A 21865-nucleotide genomic window follows, 5' to 3' on the forward strand; every position below is an offset into this window, starting at 1 on the left:
TTATAGATAGGGACAGCAAACAGTGCATCGATTCCCATACACTGCAATACACCCTAGAAACCTTTCTGTTGTTCTACCTGCAGTACAGGTGAATCTAGATGTTGATATATCATTGGCTCAGAAAAAAGGGAAGTCAAAGTAGATACGCGGCGTGGAAGACCGTGCGCCTAGGGGTGTGTGAGGTGCAAATCTGGCCCTGAGCAGGGGTGACCCTTAACAAAGGCTTTTGGCTCCTCCATTCTCTGGGCCAACAAAGACCAAATAATGTTCTCTCTCAGGGACACAGAGAGCATAATTCCCAATGGAAAAAGAGATCACAAGGAAAACAAAATGGAGAGCAAAACCAATACATGACACAGAAAGGAGAAATTGCCATGCCCGTAGCCTGGTAGTTCCCAAATGGGTAGCCTTGATAGGAAATTGTTTCCTTTCATATGCCAAGGAATATCCAGATACATTGGGGTTAAACTCAAGCTTCCTCCCTGCACACGTACGGAAATGGCGAGAGACCAAAATTTAGTGAGGCTGCTTAATTAAAACTCAAGTGAGATGTTAAAATAAAATAAGAGAGAGAGCGGGGTGCGACAAAAGATTTGGGGGGGGGGGGAGAATGGATGGAAAGAGAAGACGACCGTATTTCAGTCAAACATGCTTTAAGAGAATGCAGGAGGTGCTGGGTGAAATTGAACGGGAGAAAAGCAAAAACAGAGTAAATGGAAATTGTTCAAAGATAATTGAATGTATGTCCGAGTGCTTGCGTGTGCCAGCTAGCAATAAATACGCTGCCTGGGAAAGCAAGGCAGTATGGGCAAATAGAGGAAGTGCAAAAAAAGCAATCAAGGGGAAGAAAGAAGCGTATGAAAGCAGAGCTGCAGTGCTGGAGGGTACGGGAACAGAAGACGAGGGAGGACAGGTTAAACAACGAGGCTGAGTGGCTGGAAATGATGCAGAACTAGAGATCTGGAATTGCATCCCAATAGGGCCCTTCAGCCTGCATGCGATGAGCCGGGAGTTTGGAGGACTGGGCTGAGATCTGCATTGTAGATGATGGCAGTTCTCAGGGGTGCTTGAACTGGAGGGATTACCTCTCCCTGGTTCGGGTTGCCACCCCAGTGCAGCAGGCCTTGAAATCAGGCCTGGTTGTAGAGACAGTTCCATTGCATCTGAGACAAATACATTGCAGCAAGTACAGTAATAATGTACCGTGGCTCTTCTGCTCGGTGAACAGCGTAGGCTGCCAGAAAGTCCCCAGGGCAGGCAGTGCACACCTCACATCCTTTGCTAGGACCTCAGTATAGATGGCTATACCCTGTAGAGGAGGGATCGTGTAGATAAAAGGGGCGGGGGTGTAGCTCTCTATGTTAAGGAAAGCTACGTGTCCCTGCAAGCTGATATTGGTGACCAGCATGGATGACTGGAGACCCTCTGGGTTAAAATCCATGGGGAACATGGCACAATGGTGGCAGTCTACTACAGATGTCCCACCCGAAGTCCTGAGCTTGACCAGGAATTCACCCGGGAACTGACTGAGGCTCCAGGACCATGGTTGTCATGGGTGACTTCAATTACCCAGGCATCTCGTGGGAGGATCACTCAGCAAAATCTGAGTGGTTGCAAAGCTTCCTCTTGTGTGTGGCTGAGCTCTACCTGCCTCAAGACGTCTATGGGCCAACAAGAGGTGAAGCACTGCTCGACCTGGTACTGGCTACAGGGGACAACCTAATCGGCGACCTAGTGATCGATGGGAAGCTGGGTGACAGCGACCACGAGCTGATCACCTTCACCATCTGCCATAAAGCTGGCAAGTCAGTCAGCAACATGGAAGTCCTTGACTTCAGGAAAGCCAACTTTGACAAGCTCAGGAGGCTTGTCAGTGAGGCCCTTAGGGACCGTGACCCCAGGGAGATGGGAGTTCAAGAAGAGTGGTTGCTCCTCAAGGGGGCAATCCTCAATGTACACGCTAAGTCTATTCCATCTGGGAGGAAAGGCAGCAAGAGGGCACAGCAGCCCTCCTGGCTCTCCAGGGACCTAGCAGACCTCCTGAGGCTAAAAAGAAAGGCCTACAAAGGACAGAGGATGGGATTCACTTCCAAGGAGGATTATTCTGCACTGGTCCGGTCCTGCAGGGAGCAAACCAGGAACGCCAAGGGTGCAACTGAACTCCAACCAGCTTCGAGCATCAAGGACAACAAAAAGTCCTTTTTCAGATATGTGGGAGCCGGAGGAAAAGCAAGGGCAACAGTGGACCCCTGCTGAACCAGATGGGGCAACTGACAACTGACGTCCAGGAAAAAGTCAACCTATTAAATGGGTACTTTGCGTCAGTCTTTCATCAGTCCCATGGGATGCCCATGCCTGCTATGGGACAGGGAGGTCTGGGTGGGGGATATTCCCTGCCATCCATTAATGCTGACCGCATGAAGGAACACCTTGAGAAACCGGATACCTTCAAGTCAGCCGGCCCTGACAGTCTGCACCCCAGGGTACTCAAGGAGCTGGCGAGCGTCATAGCCCAGCCCCTGGCACGGGTCTTCGAGAGCTCCTGGCGCTCTGGTGTAGTGCCCGAAGACTGGAAGAAGGCCAATGTGGTGCCGATCTTCAAGAAAGGGAGGAGAGTGGATCCAGCTAACTACAGGCCCATTAGCCTGACTTCTATCCTGGGGAAGATCTTAGAAAAGTTTATTAAAGAGGCCATCCTTAATGGACTGGCCGACGCCAACATCCTGAGGGATAGCCAGCATGGGTTTGTTGCGGGTAGGTCTTGTTTGACCAATCTCATTTCCATCTATGACCAGGTGACCTATCACCTGGGCAAGGGAGAAGAGATTGATGTCATATATCTTGACTTCAAAAAATCCTTTGATCTGGTATCCCACGATCAAATCTTGATGAAACTGGACAATTGTGGCCTTGGGTCCACCATGATCTGCTGGCTGGGAAATTGGCTCTGTGGTCGGACCCAGAGGGTAGTAATTGATAGAAGTCATTCATCATGGTGCCTTGTGGGGTCCCCCAAGGCTCTGTCCTTGGACCCATATTGTTCAACATCTTCATTAATGATGTGGACATTGGAGTCAGGAGTGGACTGGCCAAGTTCGCCGATGACACCAAACTTTGGGGCAAAGCATCCACACCTGAGGAGAGGCGGGTGATCCAGGCTGACCTGGACAAGCTCAGCAAATGGGCGGACGAGAACCTCATGGTGTTTAACACTGAAAAATGCAAGGTTCTCCACCTTGGGAGGAAAAACCTGCAGCACCCTTATAGGCTCGGCAGTGCTACGTTGGACAGCACGACAGAAGAAAGAGACTTGGGGGTCATCACTGACCACAAAATGAACATGAGCCTCCAATGCGATGCTGTGGCTAGTAAAGCGACCAAAATGCTGGCGTGCATCCATAGATGCTTCTCGAGCAAATCCCGGGACGTCATTCTCCCCTTGTACTCGGCCTTGGTGAGGCCGCAGCTGGAGTACTGCGCCCAGTTTTGGGCTCCACAATTCAAAAAGGATGTGGAGAAGCTTGAGAGAGTCCAGAGGAGAGCCACGCGCATGATCAGAGGTCAGGAAAACAGATCTTACGATGACAGGCTGAGAGCCATGGGACTCCTTAGCCTGGAAAAGCGCAGGCTCAGGGGTGATCTGATGGTCACCTATAAGTTTATCAGGGGTGACCACCAGGATCTGGGGGAACGTCTGTTCACCAGAGCGCCCCAAGGGATGACGAGGTCGAACGGTCACAAACTCCTGCGAGACCGTTTCAGGCTGGACATAAGGAAGAATTTCTTTACTGTCCGAGCCCCCGAGGTCTGGAGCAGCCTGCCAGCGGAGGTGGTTCAAGCACCTACACTGAACACCTTCAAGAGTAAATTGGATGCTTATCTTGCTGGGATCCTATGACCCCAGCTGACTTCCTGCCCTTTGGGCGGGGGGCTGGACTCGATGATCTCCCGAGGTCCCTTCCAGCCCTAATGTCTATGAAATCTATGAAATCTATGGAACATGGGGCTGACAGTCAAAGTTTGCTTTGGGGTCTGTCATATAAACGATATTTCCAAAAGCCTACATGAATTAATACAAGACTGTGTGCAGAATAAGCTGTGGAAAACAACACCGTGTATTAAAGAAAGAGAGCTTCACTTCAGTCTGGTGGTCTGAAAGAGCGGTATCAAGGCCAGTAAGGAATGGTCACTCCCATTTTACGGATGAAATAACAGAGGCTCAGAGAAGTTGAATCGCTTGCTCCCCTGCATAAAACAATTCAGCGACTGCCAGGCCGTTGTTTCAGCCATAAGAACTGCTGTCCTTTAGGTACTCAGACAATACAGTGATGGCTGGACATACAACAGCACTGAGCTAAGCACATTATAGATTCATAGATGTTAGGGGCTGGAAGAGATCATCTTATAAGATCATCATGTGGGACGGCTGCGACCCGCAGAAGCTGTACACGCTGGTGCTGACCGACCCCGACGCGCCCAGCAGGAAGGACCCGAAGTTCAGGGAATGGCATCACTTCCTCGTGATCAACGTGAAAGGAAATGACATCAAAAGTGGGCAAATTCTGTCTGACTACGTTGGCTCTGGACCTCCCAAAGGAACAGGTCTTCACCGGTACGTGTGGCTGGTTTATGAGCAGACGCAGCAGCTCAGCTGCAATGAGCCCATCCTCTCTAACCGATGTGGTGACCATCGTGGAAAATTCAAAGTAGCTTCATTTCGCAACAAGTATAAGCTGGGAGCTCCAGTGGCAGGCACATGCTACCAGGCAGAATGGGATGACTACGTGCCCAAGCTCTATGAGCAACTGTCTGGGAAATAGAGGCAGTGGCTTCCCCTGCCCCCCCTCGGTACCCCTCCTTCCCAAACTTTATCCCTAGAATAGGTGTCTAGAGGGATGCACTGTCCCTTTAGGGAGACAAGTTTTGCTCACAAAGTCTCAGTAGCTTAGTGTTTTAATTAGAGCAACTTCTTCCACCTGTTCCAGCTGCTCTTGTGAGACCTGCTTTGCTTTCTTTCCTTGCTCTACACAGAGTGGAATCAGAGCCTTGTAACATCTGTATCCCCTCCCCCTCTGCCCTGCATGAACTCAGGCACCTAAATGCCTTTTAAAGAGCTGGGCCCAAATCCCACAGATTGCTGTCGTGTTACATGTCTTTTTAGCTCTTTAAAACCTGGACCTTATTGGCTTGCAGCAAGGGATCCCCATTCAGACTGATTTAAAAAGGTAAAGGAGAAATTCTATACCCTGTGTGGATATACTTTTGTTCACTGTTGCCCAAGGGTGCTAGTACACCAACACAAATTGGCTAAGTGAAAAGTTTAGAACTGCTGATGCCTTGTGAAAGTCTATAGCTCAGAAGCCCAGTGAGAAGGAAACTGGCATTTCTTACCCCTTGACAAAAATAATCTGAGATTTTTTGGTAAGAGCTCATCTGAACTTGCATCCTACTACATTCATGATCCAATACCTAATTTCATAAGCTGATATTTGATTTGGCAAATAGCAGAAAAACAAAAACTCAATCTCTTTCTGTGTCAACATGCTACCTACAATACCAGGAGAAAGTGATGTTTAGTTGCTAGCAAAAATTTCTGCATTAACCTGTTGACAGTGAAAGAGCAATGACTTTAGTAAAGTTGGTATAATTGGGCTTGATCTTTTAAGAAGATTGTTCCTGTGTTTCATAAGCAGTATTAATTTGGCCCTATTATCTGGTTTGATCTCCCTGCACTGAGCACAAGGTGGGAACAAAACTAATACTGGAAGGTTTCTTTAAACTTGACTGTTCCTGTTGCTGGCCTTTCTGAGGGGTTACAAACTCTACTTTTGTTCTGTATAAGTTGTATTGTGACACAATGTTAATTTTGTTGCTTTTTGCTTAGAGGTCAATTAAAAAGAACTTGGAATTTTCTTTTTTAAAAATAAAAAACAAAACAAAAAAAAAAACTGCCTATAAGTTCATCAGGGGGGCACAGAAGGGAATTGGTGAGTATTTATTCACCAAGGCCCCCCCGGGGGTTACAAGAAATAATGGCCACAAGCTAGAAGAGAGCAGATTTAGATTGGATATTAGGAGGAACTTCTTCACAGTTCGAGTGGCCGAGGTCTGGAACGGGCTCCCAAGGGAGGTGGTGCTCTCCCCTACCCTGGGGGTCTTCAAGCGAAGGTTAGATGTGTATCTAGCTGGGGTAATGTAGGCCCAGCACTCTTTCCTGCTTATGCAGGGGGTCGGACTCGATGATCTGTTGAGGTCCCTTCCGACCCTAGCATCTATGAATCTATGAATCTATGTCCAGATCCCTTGCACTTGGGCAGGAAAGACTGCTGGGGTCAGATGATCTAGGAAGTGGCTGAGTGGCTCATTATATAGCGAGTGGCTGTTGATAGACATTACATTTCTCCAGGTTTAATCTGGACTACAGCTGTCACTATATACACTATATACTAAATCCTGTTTGTGGATGTCTGTAGTCCAAAATAAAATTGGCTCCAATTCAAATAAAGTAGTCCTCATTGAATTAGGATTAAAGTTGCTACAAACTAAGGTAGGCCAAAATAGGCAATTTAAGCTGTATTAATTAACATGTATATTTGGCATTGCTTTTAGGAAAAACAGTACTTAGGAATGCGGGTAAGCATTGCAAATATCCCCTCAAGGGAAACTCAGCTGGGTTTTTGCAACACAACAGAAGCTATCAGGCACAAAGCAACACCTTTACAAAATCAAATGGGCCAACAACACCCCACAGTGAGTAAGCAGCAGCATTAGCGACGTGAAGGGGGTGTGCGCGGATGCATGTGCACCCCCAAGTTTGGCCGTGCACCCCTGGTGCACTTCCAGTTTTGCTGCGGGTGGTTTGGGCTCTGCGAGCAGCCGTAGAGGGATCCCTCCCCCAGTCAGCAATCTGCTGCTAGGGGACCCCTCCCCTCCGGTTGGTGATCTGGTGCCCCCCGAGACTTGGGAGGCACCAGTCGCCCATGAGGAGCAGTATCCTGACTAAGCCTCCAGCCCTGCCCAAGCATACAGGTTACTGGTCTGTGAAGAAACCCCCTTGATCATCTATTAACCCTTCATTCAAACTGAAATTTGATTCAAACTGTGTGATGCAAATCAGTTAACACAGGGCACATCTACATGAGATGCTACGTCGCTGTAGTGACAAACTGTGGTGATGTGCAATGTGTGCAGCGCTGGCGAGCACAAAGCATGAAGTTAATGCCACTCGTTGCGAACGCGCAGTAGGGTTGGAAATGACCCATGCTCCACAGGGACTGCGCAGTAATAACTGCACAGTCAAGGGCACAAGACGAATCCACTGTTTAGAAAGCGGTGAGCACATCTACTAATGGCCAGTAGGGCTAGGGAAAGCACAGAAGTATGGCCACAAATCATCGCTTGACTTGCAAAAAGGCGCTGCTTTGTTTGCATTTGCCCCTTGGGCATGTTCACATTTTTAAAGGAATGAATTTGTCGGCGGGGATGCTCACTGCAGTGGGAAGTGCTGGAGAGTATGCAGGGAAACCAGGGAGAAGTTACACGTTACGCTTCTGGGGAATGTTCGACAGTCTTAAAGTTAGCATGTGCTGTGAGCAGCCACACGTTAAGGATTAATATCATGCCTTGCCTGCATAGCTCTGATTTGCCACTAGAGAGCTGGAAAGGACATCTGAGCTCTATTCCTGTGGGATGTCGGGGGATAGAAGCAGTGCATCCTGGGATGCTGGAGGACTGCAGATTGCTCATTTCATCTCCACGGAGAAAACTGAAGATACCCTACCATGAGCCAGGTATAATAGCCCTAAGGTAACCCTCACCTGAAGGTGGGTAAGTTTGAGATCGTCAGAGGGCACGTAGCATGAATTAACCAGCTTTAATATGTGGATGCTCATATTGTAAGTGCCTTATTGTATGGGCTAAGTGTAATGTGTAACTTCACCCTAAGGTTGAACCTGAAAGCAACCTGCCTAGAATCCAGGAGCACAGAAACAAGGGGATGTGGCCTCTGTGTCCAGCCAAGGCAGCTCAAATTTCATATATTCAGGTTTCACAATGAGAGACTCCTGATTGGGCAATAGGCCGGGAATTATTGGACAATCATTTTGAACAAATACTGTCAAGAAATACACAGATTTTTAGCTATTGTTGGATAGGATCAGCAACATTTATTGATGAAAGCTGAGCCCTTCGCAGGTCAAAGCAAGTTATACATTTTGTTTACCTATGATGGGAATGAGACATCACCTGTGTCGACAATCTCGCCCCGCATTGCTTTTCATTTGCCAAAACTGCTGGATTTTTCAAAACTTTTCATTCTTTACAACATTTTAGTAAACGCATAGTTGGAGAAGTTTTTCATTTACAGAACCTGGGTTTTTCAAAGAAGATGTGATAGTGAATTCAATTGAAATGAACTGAAAAAATACCAACAAAAAAAGAATGGGCCTTCCCCACCCAACCTTGCTTCATGGAAAGAACTTTAAAAAACAAACAAACCAATGTTGTGATTTTCCCATTATTCAATCAGAGCAGCTCTATCTAATTTATGGCTCATTCAATCAGCTCTAATGACTCCTGATCGGAAGCCCTGTGAAATCAATGGAAAGATTCCCATCGATTTCAGAGCCCTTGGGATCGATTTCACAGTGAAAAAACCACTGAATTTAGCTGGTAAGCAAGAGCAAGGAAGGAAGGAAGGAAGAGATTAGGCAAAGAGGAAAGAGGCATTTGCAAATAAGTCTTGAAAAGAAGTCGGCACTCATGGAAAGGTGTCTTACCCAATGTCTTGATGCAGTCACCTGTAATTCTCCTATTTGCTTACGAGGAGGAGGCCAACACAACCTAACCCACCATGGTGCCCATTGCCCTTCCATGAGAGATGCTATGGTGATCATGGAAGTCCGACCCACTTCTCTCACTGATTATTATGCAAACCAAACTCCCTTCGTGCTTCTTTGTGCCCCCGTGGCCTAACGGTATGGAAGGGATTTCTAAATGCTTATATGCTGCGGCCTCCCTAATTCTGGGAGACAGACAAACCAGTTCATTTTGACGAAGAGGATTCATCGTTTTGACTGCTCGCATAGACCCCGGGCATCAATAAATTAAAGCTTCTAGGGATTAATTGATCGGCGCAAGGTTGGTTAACTTTACGACTAAATGGGAACTAATCTACCAGCAGACAGAATGGAGCTGTGGTGCCTTTACACTTGGCGAGTCTGAGCAGGGAAAGTGAATAATAATAATAATAATAATAATAATAAAAATAGGGATGCCAAACACGGAAGGAAAAAGGAGTTTTTCTCCCTAAAGAAAATGTACACAGGCTTTCTTAGATCTGAAATGATATCTCCCTCAACCTCTTTTCTTTGTGAAAATCGCTACTTCTGAAGCAGAAATTCTACTGAAGGGAAGATCCTATTATCAGCAGCAGTCACATTTCACAGCAATGTGATTAACTGCCGGTCACATGGTATTCTAGCTCACCACTTGTAGACAGCTCAATAATTTTAACAAGGAAAGAAGAGCGTCTTTCTTTCTTTCCTTTTTTTCCCACCCCCCTTCTTGCTTTTTGCCTTCAGACTTCTCTTACAAGGCAGGCAGTAAATTTGACCCTTAAGGAAGACCCCGCTGAGACCTGGATATCACTTATCAAGTCTAAATATGCAGTCCTGATCCAGGTTGATGTGAAGTGTAGCATCCTCATCTTGAGAGCTCCCCCCCCAGAGCAAAACCAGTCACCTTGGCCAGGAAATGTACTACCTCAATCACAGTCACACTTCAATCACCAGGCTGTCTCTTGTCTCAGCTCCTGTCCTTGGTTTGTAGTATTTACAGCCCATCTGTCTGTCTCAAACACACTTCTTACTCAAGAGGGAAATTAATCTCTCTCTCCCTTCTCCCCTCCACATCTCACTCTCTATCCTCTCCCCCACCGCCTTCCCCTAACACTTGCAATTTGCCATCAACAGCTTCCTTCTTCTCATCTAAAATTCTCTATGACTTTGAAAATTGACTGCACGCACTCACATGTGCATGGTGATAGATAATTGATTGCATTTTTATTTTGCTTCTTCCCTAAACTGTTTTCCCTGCTAATGGCCTGATCCCCACTGGGTTGGTTTTTTGTTTTTGGTTTTTATTTTAAAACAGACGTTCAGTTTAGAGGGGGGAGAAATAAACCTGTGAATATTCCTCCTTTGGCACATTCAGGGAATTAAACACTAAGGATCCCAGCTGGAGATAGACCAAGTCTCCATCCCCCTGCTTCTGAGCCATGTAAAGGTTACTTTGACTTCCTCTTTCTTAGGCAGCTTTGCTGTGTCTCTGCAACCTGGCATCACCTGTGGGCAGAGTTGCAGGGCTGTGTCACAGGGAAATACCAGGTGTCTGTAAAGCATTCATCATGCCAGACATTTCTACAGTCATTCTCAAAGTGATTCACCAAATTGGATGTTATTCCCATTTTCTGGGTAAAGGTGGTGGGGAGAGATAGGTAAACTGAGGCACAACAGGGATACCATGCTCTCACTTCCACTGGACTAAGTCAACTGCCCAGGGCACAGACTATTAACTTTGCTCTAGGAGTCTCTTAGCTGGGGTAGCACGATCAAATTAGGAGGACATTTCTATGAGCAATATGTTTTTAATTATACACTGAGACAAATAAATGTGGGTCACTTCTTAAAGGAGGGGCACTGTCTAGCTGGTGGTACAGGGGGATGGGAAACAGGACTCCTGGGTTCAAGTCCTAGTCACATCAGTCACTGTGTCCACTTGCATCACAGCGACAGAAATGTTCATTTGTGGATACTCAACTTAGGCTTCAAAGCTGAGATGCAGGCGCTTAAACTGATGGCCTGGTCTTTAGAGATGATAAACCCACACTGCTCCCTTTGAAGTCAGCAGGAGTGGGTGACTCCTACTTCTGAACATCCCCTAGCTGGTTGCCTAAATATAGATTTAGGACCCTAACCCTCAGATGCTCAAAAGTAAAGATACTTGCCCTAACTGTGGTGACTCGGTTTCCCTATTTATTAAATAGCAATAATGCTGACATGACAAGAGGGTTGTGAATCCGACACCCAAATTGGCAATATACCCTTTGTGATGCTCAGGGTCTCATGCTGAACAGGAACCACGGGTTGGTATACGAGACATAACCAGACCCTATGGCTGTTCCTATCTTTCTGACATAGAGGAAAGGGTGCCAAGAGTGAGGATATGGTCCAGGGAGCTCAGTTGGGAAACTTGAATGGAAACAGGAGAATTTGCCTTTCAAATGAAACGTGGCCATTTGCCCTTTGCAACCACCTGGTTGTCCAGAAAAACATCAGGCCCCATCGTTCTGATCGCCTGAAGCACATTCGCAATGGAGGCACCTCAAAATCAACTCGTATTTTTATACCGTAATTTTGAAAACAGCTAAAAAAACCGGTGCAGTCCACAGCAGGGGCAAGATCATGAGCACCACAGAAAGCATTTCCTGCTGGAAGTCCCTGCCTGCCCCATACAATCATTAGAAAATATTTTGAGGGTGGAAAGGAGGGCATTTCATGAAGCACATCTGTTCGTGGACTTGTGGTCCCCATCTTTGGGGAGATAAGAAGAAATGAATATAAAAAGAAAATAACTCCATTGTGAGGTATGGGCTTGTCACTGCTGTGTGTCTAGAAAACCTCAACTAAATCATTATGTCTCTGCGGATAGATGTGTAACAATAAGGGTGTACCAAAATCAATTCATGCATGAATAGCTAAGGAGCGCACTGAAATACACAGTTAACAAGACATTTTGGAGGTGTATATACCACTGCAGACATGCAGCCAAACCACAGATCCACAATAGAGGAGTTTTAGGTTTAAATCCCTAAGTCTTGCTCTATAACATGGGACCCCAGAAGAAGCCTGGTAGCCAAATCTGGTTTGCAAGTTGTGATGGATGATGGATAGCTCACAAGAGCTGCCACTCTTGTGAAATTTCGACTCAAGAATGAGGACATTTTGAGAGACCTGCTGGATTTCTACAGTTCAAAATCATAGAAATCCCAGGTAGTTTTCAGATCTGGCATGATTTCTATCATTCTGGCCTAAATCGAATGAGATTTGGGCACCATCCCATTAAAAGTCAATCTCTGCCCCAATTTGTATTTAAAAGGCTCATTCAGAGTTAAATGCCATCTCTTATCCACACAAATAGACCCAGATGAGTCACCTTGTCTTACCAACCATTGAGGGTTTGCAGAAAGTGAAACATGTATCTACCTTGCTTTACATCTTATAAAACCAAAGCCACCTCTCGATTTTGCCCATTTCTAGTAGACTAAAGCATCCGCCACTTCTCCTGAGTCTAGAAAAGTTCAATAGGCTAGTTATGTCAAAGATAGAAGAAAGATGGGAATATTCAGTTCATACCGACATGTCTTCATTTATTTTTCCAAAGCCAATGTGTTTTACAAACTGAGGTCTGGTTGCTCTGACCTACTGTGCTGGATAAGATAGGGCACGGGGAAGCCTGGGAAAGGCAGGGATCATAAGAGGGACCTCTCCTTTTGGGAGCTGTATGGGAGAACAGAGACGTTCAAGCTGCACTTTCTACAAAGAGTCCAAAGAGAAATTCAGAAGGAGTTTCTTGAGTGGGCTGAGGTTAGATGCGGATGAGGGCTATCTCATGGATACTGCAAGGTTTGTGTAAATGATGCAGCCTTTATATCTAAATTTGCTTTACTTCTGTTTCAGTGAACTCATCTTTATTAACCCAATTTTTGCATAACCTTCTGTCAAGGTTTAGGAGTTAAGCATAACTTAAGTTTATTCCTTTCCTTAACCTAGTGCCTTGGGAGGGGTGTTTATTTGCTTTGTTATACTGTAAGAAACAGTTATTTGAGAAAAGAGGGAAGCTGGGTGCCATATAGCGGCAATGCTATGGCACCGTGCTTTAGTACTTCCTTATAGAAGTACAAAAGCATGGCGTACAACACCTGCGCTCTGCAAGTGGCACACGCTTAGATTTTGCAGCTAGAGTGGTGCACTATAGGCAAGGAACACGCCGCTATGGCAACACAGCTGGCTATCACGTGTAGACACATATGATCGCTACATCGCTATAGTGCACCGCACCGTGACATAGCGCGTCACTACGTCGCCATACGGTGAAGTGTAGAATAGCCCAGGTTTATTTCAGGCTTCATAAGACATCCAAGAAAAAGGCACTGCCACTTTAGGGCCATCACAAATTACAACCCTTACACCTAAAAGCTTATACCAACATGATATTAATATCTGCGGAGCAGCCCAGTTCATGTTTAACATACCCATTACAAGTCAAACACCAAATCCCCAGGCTTTTGCATCTGCAGGAGCAAGACATAATAAAGACAAAACTGCCAAGGAGCATTTCCACCTTACATGCCTGCCAAGACCTGGGTTTACTGTTCTGAGCTAGCCCTTGCATCGGCAGATGATAGACCTATACCCTGTGCTGGTCGTTGCACTTCCATGTAGACTCTCCAGCCCTCAAAACCTCTGTTGTTAAAGACTGATATAAAAAAATGGCCAAAAGCAGCTGCTTGCAGGGTACAACACAGAGTTTTATTGGACCTAAAAACCCCAGAGCAATGGTTCACATTTTGGGATGCCAACTCATCTATTAACTATACCCAGAGACATGTCTCTCCTAGGAGATTCCTCTAATAGGCACCACTTGTACTAAGAGAGTAAAAGTGCAATCTAAGTCTCTGTGAACTTGATGGGAAGACTTCCTGGGAGTTCAGCCGGAGTCAGAGCAGGCATTAAATCTATTAATGTTTAGCTGAATGGTAGGCTGTAATGGTCACGGGGGACAGCCACTAGAAGCAGGCACGTTCCCAAACACTGAGCCAGCATCGCATGCTAGCAACTGAGCAATCTTCCCATATTAAGGTATTCATAGGGTCAAAGGAAAGTAGGGCTGGAAAGGATCTCACAAGGTCATCTAATACATCCCAAAGGCAGAATCAGACCTATCCATCCCAGCCAAGCATCTGTCTAACCTGCTCTAAAAAACTTCCCATCATTTCTCTAGGTAGCTTGTTCCAATGCTTGACCACCCTCAGAGTCAGAAAAGTCATCCTAATCTCCAGCCTAGATTTCCCTATTGAATCTTGAGGCCTTTGCTCCTGGCCCTGTTCCCTACGATCATCGAGACAAACCCATCTCCATCCTCCCTCTAATCACTTTTCACCTATTTGAAGACTGTGATCAAATCCCACCTCAGTCTTCACTTTGTCAGACTAAATAACCCCAGTTCTTTCAGTCCTTCCTCTGAGTCTTGCCTCTGAAGCCCCTAATAATTTTTGCTGCTCTGTGGTAGACTCAGCCCAATCTGTCCACATCCCTCTCAAAGTGCGGGGCCCAAAGCTGGACACAATACTCCAAGTGAGGCCTCACCAGTGCTGAATGGAGTGGAAGAATCACCTTCCTTGATTTACAAGTGACACTTCTGTTACTACACTGTATGCCAGCACTGACTGTGTAATAACAGACATAAAATGTTAAACCGCATCTACACGAGACACTGACTGCGCAGTAGCTCGTTACTACTGCACAGTAGCATTGCATGGTACAAAGCATGATGTGATGCTACTGCACACTCGTAATGAGCTACTGCACAGTCAGCATTGCCAAGAAGCCATTCGGGGACGCTACTGGGCAGTAACACCGATTACTGCGCAGTCATTTAGGACTTGTGTATGCAGGTCCTAAATGACTGAACAGTAACAACTGCGCAGTCAGCATCTCATGTAGACACGGCCACTGAGGCCATAACAGATTAAAACCATTTTAGCTCATGCATAAACCAACAACTTGAAACCCAGTCCATTTAATTCAACATTTCAAATAGGATGCTTGCCTCTGAATTCACGGGCTACGTTTTGTGATTTTGCAGTTGGGTTTTCCCATTTTAAACCTCTGTTCCATGACAAAGTGAAAATATAATAAATAGTTAAACTCACCGGCATTGCAGAATGCAGCAATATAATGAAGCAGAGAAAGGAAAGAGATTAAAGGAGAACAAGGTTTGGAGTTGTGCTGTAATAAAAGTAGGTAATGAAAATCTTCCCAAAGTAGCGTGGTTTTTCAGCTGCCAGTGGCCCTTTCAGTGGAACAGTACAGAGGAAGAGGATGGCTCTGTGCACAAATTGCAGCAAGATAAGCTAGGGGAAGAGTATACAGCTTGTCAGCTACTTCGGGGTAATTTCCAATGTACTTGCTCTTACCCGTGGTAAGTGTAAGAGCTCACTTCTCAACGAGAGTGAGGCAAACTACACTGCATTAGCACAGGGAAGGAGCATGCACACTGGCAATGACCACAGAGCAGCTAACAGGCTTTAAATTCATGCTCTGGCACTGGTCTGGCCACCTTCTGTGATATCGTGAATCAGTCTAAGCTTCCAGGATCGCACCGAGGATGCCCATAGGTAAAGCCTGCTCCTGTTAATAAGCATTCCCTGTATCATTCTCAGTACACTAGCTCCCAGGGTGTGTGGACTCACCCTGAGCGTGACTCTCTCTCACTTGAAGCAACATAAGTCACCCCCACACGTCAACAGCCTGTTTGGCTTTCTTACCGCTGAATCCCATTCAACCATGCTACCCATTCCTGTGGCACAGACTACGTGGCTTTGACCTTCAATATGCTGAAGACTGTGTCACCCTTGCACACACCGAGCAAAACCTGCAGACCATGCTGGATCTCTTCAGATAAGCTTACCGAGCTCTGGCCCTCTCTCTCAACTTTAAGAAGACTAAAGTGCTCTATCAGCCTGCTCTGGACCATGAATGCAAACCCTTCCTCCCTCCAAATTACCATTTAGGGAAAAGACCCTAGAGGTAGTTGAGCACTTCCTTTACCTCGATAGCCTCAGAGAGTGAACACTCATGACATCTAGCACAGGAACTGATGTGCAAGTGCCTCCTTTGGAAAATTGCTTCAGTGTGTCTTTATTCATTGTAATCTCCAGAAAGACACCAAGATCTGGGTCTACAATGCAGTTGTCAACCCCGCTGTCTTATACAGATGGGAAACATTGGTGACCTACTGTTGTCATCTTAAGAGCATAGAGAGGTATCACCAATGATGCCTCTGGAAAATCCTCCACATCAAATGGGAAGATTCATACATAAATGCCAGCATCCTTGCTGAAGCCAATGTCACCAGCAATGAGTTGGGGTGATCCTCAAGCACCAACTTTGCTGGACCAGACACTGTGTGCAGACGCCTGACTCTTGACTTCCAAGACAGGTGCTCTACTCCCAGCTTAGAAACAGCCTGAGATCTCGCAGTGGCCAGAAGAAATGCTACAAGGACACACTGAAGACATATCTCAAGAAAACGGATGCCAATATCAAGAGTTGGGAGGAGCTGGATGTCAAGCGACCCCCAATGGTGATGCAACCTCAACCAAGTGGCAGCCCATTTCAAGGTAAAGTGTCTTACTCATGAAGCAAAGAGGAGGTAAATCTCCCCTTTGGAAAGACCTGCAACATTTGTAGATGGATCTGTAGCTGGAGGATTGAGCTCTTAAGTCACCTCAAGACCCAACAATGAGCTGTAGTACAGTTCCTCAAATTGAGGGATTGCCACCATGACTAACTACATTCCTGCCCCCTGGGATGCTTAGAAAATATCTTAGATATCTGTATATTACATATGAGAAACAGCTTTTCCATTCTGAAGGTAATAGGCTCCCACCGAGGTGTGGATATCTCCATCCTTGAACATTTTTAAGGAGCAGGCATGGTTTAGTCAGAGATAATCCTCCCTTGAGCTAGGGTTGAACTAGATAATCTCCCAAGGTCCCTTACAGCCCTACTATTCTATTATTATACAATATGACTATGTCCTGGGAATTAAGTATTATGCAGTCTAGACGCGTTGACATTTTAAAACCCACAACTCTTCTAAGATTCATCGTAGTAAGTTCAATGTGCCTTTCCAAGTAACTATGAGCTATCTCAGGTACAAGCAGTGGGACAGGTGTGACGTTGTGAAGCTCTCTGCATGCCAACTGCCTCAGGATCAGGCCAATACATTGCATGAGCCACATAACCTGCACTGACCTCCTGGATGTTGCAGTGACAATGATTTTGGCACCCAACTGGTCTAGTTTAAAGCTGGCTTGGGTCTGCTTACGCTAGACTGCAGTTACAAGAGGAAGTCCTCTTCTGAGTCCATCAGTATCTGGAACTGATGAGGACAGATCTGTAATGACAGCGTTTGCCAATGTAGCCAAGACGGGGCTCTTGTGTGAACATGTGAGGTCTTAGCTACCCAGAAGTGCACTGAGTGCCAAGGAAGAAAAGCTCATTGAGAAGGAGGTTATGGGATAACACACACTGTTCAGTTATTTAAAGTACAGCAGTTAGCTGGTATATAAGACGGAAAGAGCATAAAGAAAGCAGCTAGAGTCCAAAGCTTAAGGCGCTCACACAAACAGAATTGCCTCTGAATGACCAAACCCTATGAATGAAGAAAGACAGGACACCCAGGTGGTAGAGTGCTTCAGTCTACTTGCCTGCTGCTACATGAACCATGGGTTTAAATCCCCCTCTCAGTCAGGAGCAGAAAATGGGTTGGTGATGATGACCCATCCCAGGTGGGGATTGATCCACATCAAAAGCCCCTTCCTTCCACAGCCGATATTTGATGCGATAGACAAACCTTATTCACCGTCAGCTAAAGAGCACATTGTGGCTGGGGTGAGTGGTCTGATACAAGACTGCTAATGGCACCTCTGCTGACAGCAGCCAGTGTTGGGTTTTCATCTGTACATTCAACCACCCCTCAACAGGGGCCTGGTGGTATAACTATGTAGCCAAGATGGAGCCTAAAGTTTCTGGTTGCTCATTCAAATCCATCTCATGCTGGTTAACTTCCAATGGTTGCATGTGTACTAGATTTGGTGGTCTCCATCCAACTGTAAGTGGGAATGTGTTCACATCACAGAGCATGCTGCCATGGTTAGCACCCTTAGTCATTTCGACAGACAACCTGAGTGCTGAATGGACCATTAAGGCCTTTACTCACTTCTCACCTCTAAAGCTGGTCCCTTCAGATCAGCATTAAGATACATCAGTGGGGGTGAGCTCTTCAACAGATAAAGGGTTTTATTTTTTCAGGGTGTTGAATCCGCACATTTTAGTGCACATCACGCTACATTTACACACATGCACAACGCTCCAGTCAGAAGATATAAAAGCAATTCCTTGTATGTGTCATGCCATTCGCTAGTGTCTTTCAAAAACCCTCTTGGGCATTCAAAACCAACACAGTAAACTCCACAGAGATTTACAGGCATTGGTTTTCTTTGACTATAGGATTACAAGTTCTTCCCCACACTGCTGTGGTTGGTAAGTAATGGATGTTTTAAGAAAGAGCTCAGGAGCACAGAACCTGTTTTTCTGATACAAGGCCCTGAAAAAGTTGAAGCAATCTCTGAGCTGAACAAAGCTAGGGCAGTTTGGGGTGTGTCTACATGTGCATTAATGTGCTTTAGTTAATGTACATTAAATTTAGTGCCTCTGGACATATCTATGTGTGCACTTACATGCTTTAGTTAATGCACATTATATCTCCATTGTGAACTAATTAAAAGCACCTGAGCATCACATACATTAGCAGTGCAATGTGTCCCCATGCTGAGAACATGGCGGCAGGGCACTTTGAACTAAAGCACATCAAACGTGTTTTATTTCAAAGTGCACCGCCACCATTATCTCACTGCGGAGATTTTTTACATGCTTCAGAGTTGAGTCTGCTCTGATGCACTGGACTTCCAGCCAGTTGGAGCAGCCTCCCCACCCCACATGTGTGTAAGTGCCCACAGTTTCTAAGTGTTGCTTAATTTGCATTAAAATAGGCTAATGCGCATTAAAGTGCATGTGTAGACATGCCCCAAAGAGAATCTAGATCCGTGTCTCCTTTGTAGTAAAGGAACTCCCTGTTGAAACAGGCAAGCCGTGCTGTATTGCACGGCAGTCTGTTCCTGTATGCTACGTTTGCATCTGACAGGTCAGGAAACATGTATCCTATATCACATGCTTTGGCCTTGCATGCCTGTGAACTGCCTTGATTCCATGACTACACTGATCCCTGCACCCATCTACCAACTCTGGTTGAAATCGCTGTACTTACTATGAAGAAATAAGAGTTAGTTCCGTGCTGAGGTTCCACTCTCCCTTCCCCATCTTTTGTGTTTAAATCACTGCCTCTACTTGATAGACTACTCTGTGCATGTCCTTTCACAGCATCTGATGAAGTGTGCTCAGGCTCATGAAAGCTCATGCTATACATCTCTGATTTAGTTAGTCTATAAGGTGGAAATCTACCCTGACTTTTGCTGGGCTGCCTTGCCATTTAATAGGGTTTATATTATTTATAAGGACTGCATTTTCTTCTCTCTCTCCCCATAATTATGACTTCTTTAAGACAGAGGTTGCCAATATCATCACTGAGACTGACAAGACGTCTTCAGGAGAGACACTTTAGACTTGAGTGGGCAGTGTCTGTAAGAGCAGGGATGAGCCCCGGGCAGGGAGTACCCAAGTTTGTATGTGCACATGCACTCTCATGTGAGCATTATGCATGCATGCAGTGCATAAGTGACTTCACATGTATGCACATGCTAACAGGCAGACCCATGTGAGCATGACTGTCTTCCTAGTGTACCAGCCAAACATACTATTACTGGAAAATAGAAAGTGGTGAGCCTGTGCTGTGGTTTGCGTATGTGACTTTATGCCTGGGCTTTGAACACAGTGCCCGTAAGCTTCATGACAGCCATCACTTACCCTTTTCAAAACCCTAACAGTCCCTACAAGGAGGAGGTGGGGAAGAAAGAAAAACAATTTACCTTAATGACACGGTTTGGTTAAGAATTAAGTGTTGATGAAAATTTGAAAGCTAAAGCCCACTTTTTAATTCACAGACCAGCTGCAGCACAGCATGGAGGAAGTGAGGTTGGCTGTTTCATTTGCTAAAACACCTCTTTCCTAGCATGGTGATGACTATACTCTTCTGTAATTCAGTTTAATTGAAATTCTATGCTTGTTAAATTCTGAGTCCTATATTGATCAACATATGTCAACTGTGGAAAATTGTACTAAATTGTGTTGTGTTACTGTGAAGCAGTCAACTGTCCTTTGGTATCTGAAGTTAGTTTATTTCACCTGCTAGAGATTGGACCTGGACTGATATTACATCTCGAATTGGATTTTCTTTTCTTGATTTTTAATAAAAAGAATTTGTACTCATGGTCAGACATAAACAGAGCCAGCCATTTGGGTTGGGACTCTGTCAGCTCATATAAACCAAGCGGAGTCTTGCCTGGTTAGGGGTTGGGCGGATGACCTTGCACCCACAGCCGGTGGCTATACAAAGAGGTGCTGGTGATCTGACCCACTGGCAGGTCCCCTTGCTAGTCGGTGCAGCACCGATACCCTGGCATGGGCAGGGCGTAGCAGCAGACCTCCACAACAAGGTCCAGCTCGTTAACAAGCTGATATTCACAGCAACAACCCCTGTGCCTTCCCTTCTGAAGGATCCTACCGGGCCTTGTAGAGAAATCACTTCACCCACCGCTGGAACGCCGCCCCATTTGGAGTCAAACATGGGAAGCGTTAATCCTCACAGCACTACACAATAATGGAAACCAGGAAGAAGAGGATACCAAATGTGATTGAATCTGCATATAAATTGACTAATTTGGAACAAAAGAATAAATGACTACAAAGAGGCTTGTCAGTACTTCACCTGCAATTAAAATAAACAAACCACCCTAGAAGGGACAAGTAGGGCCAGCCTCTGATATGTTCGATTTATTAGTTTCATAAGCCGTAGCTCCATCGTTACTAGGGAAGGCAACCAAAATTTGAGAGCATCCTTAATCCAGGCAGGTTATGCAATACTCACCTCTTACATGATGCCCAAGGGAACTGTTATTTACGGAGTCTCCAATGGGAGTGGAGACAGGGAAAGGAAGAAAGGCATGAACCTGACATGTATCTTAATCTATGGGTCTAAGATACACAAACCTGACACGTATCTTAATTCCCAGTTGAAGCCCATTGTCCCCTGGTGGTCCACAAGGCTATGGAAAGTGGTCTGCAGTTGGTCCCCAGATTGTACCTCTTCCCCACTGTCAATCAAATGTTTGATGAGAAGATGACGTGGTGGTCCACAATCATATTGAAGCTTGGCAGCCAGGCGTTGGTCCAAAGGAACTATTGGTCTACAAAATAAGGCTACAAGCTAGGATGGCTATATTCTCACTGACACATGAACAAGTTGCACTCTGTGCCTCAGGTTGCCCAGTTGTAAAATAACTGAGAAATGGAATTTGTTTTAAACGGCTTTGATGTCTGATGTCTCTCAAATGGCGGAAGTACAATAATAAATGCATGAAATTATTACTAGTGAGTATGAAATTCTGGGTTCTACCCACTGATGCCTTGCAAACCTCATTTTCTTTCAAAGTTTCCTTTCTCTGAGCCCTTCTGCAAGCCTCTGGAGTCCTTTTCCTATTAGCTGTCACTAGACCCCAATACCAGGACTTCTGGCAAATGTGTAGATTGGACAGGTAATTCATCCTTTACATTTCCTTTGGAACATGCAGGTCCTGGGTCTTCTAAGCTCTATCATCAATGATAAATACAAAAAAATGGAAAGACAGAAGTTGCACAAATGGTTAAATCAGTGAAATGGGAGAGGGATAGTGAATCTGCCACAACTTCAGGTTACTAGTTGAAATTTAGACTAGCCCATCAGTGCCCAAGGGTCATCTTCATCTGATGACTTGTTAGCAGCCTCTGGAGCAGGTGATCTCACC

At 45.6% G+C, this 21865-nt stretch overlaps 2 protein-coding genes across 2 annotated transcripts in view; one reads left to right on the plus strand and one right to left on the minus strand.

The window, feature by feature from the left end:
• LOC149863422 (cytosolic carboxypeptidase 6-like) overlaps positions 1–21865 on the minus strand; it is a 1473463-nt gene that overhangs the window by 37782 nt on the left and 1413816 nt on the right. The gene's annotated exons all lie outside the window — the stretch shown is intronic.
• On the plus strand, positions 4416–5519 carry LOC149863423 (phosphatidylethanolamine-binding protein 1). The gene has a single exon (XM_090048279.1). The coding sequence runs from the start codon at positions 4416–4418 to the stop codon at positions 4818–4820; it is 405 nt and encodes a 134-aa protein (XP_089904405.1). The 3' UTR covers positions 4821–5519.

Source organism: Crocodylus siamensis, chromosome 5 (assembly GCF_052110815.1).
Source record: "Crocodylus siamensis isolate JL-2025a chromosome 5, ASM5211081v1, whole genome shotgun sequence".
In the NCBI taxonomy this organism is placed as follows: Eukaryota; Metazoa; Chordata; order Crocodylia; family Crocodylidae; genus Crocodylus; species Crocodylus siamensis.

Bases quoted from the DNA above. Each gene is read 5' to 3' on its own strand.
- LOC149863423 (XM_090048279.1), top strand. From the start codon at position 4,416: ATGTGGGACGGCTGCGACCCGCAGAAGCTGTACACGCTGGTGCTGACC.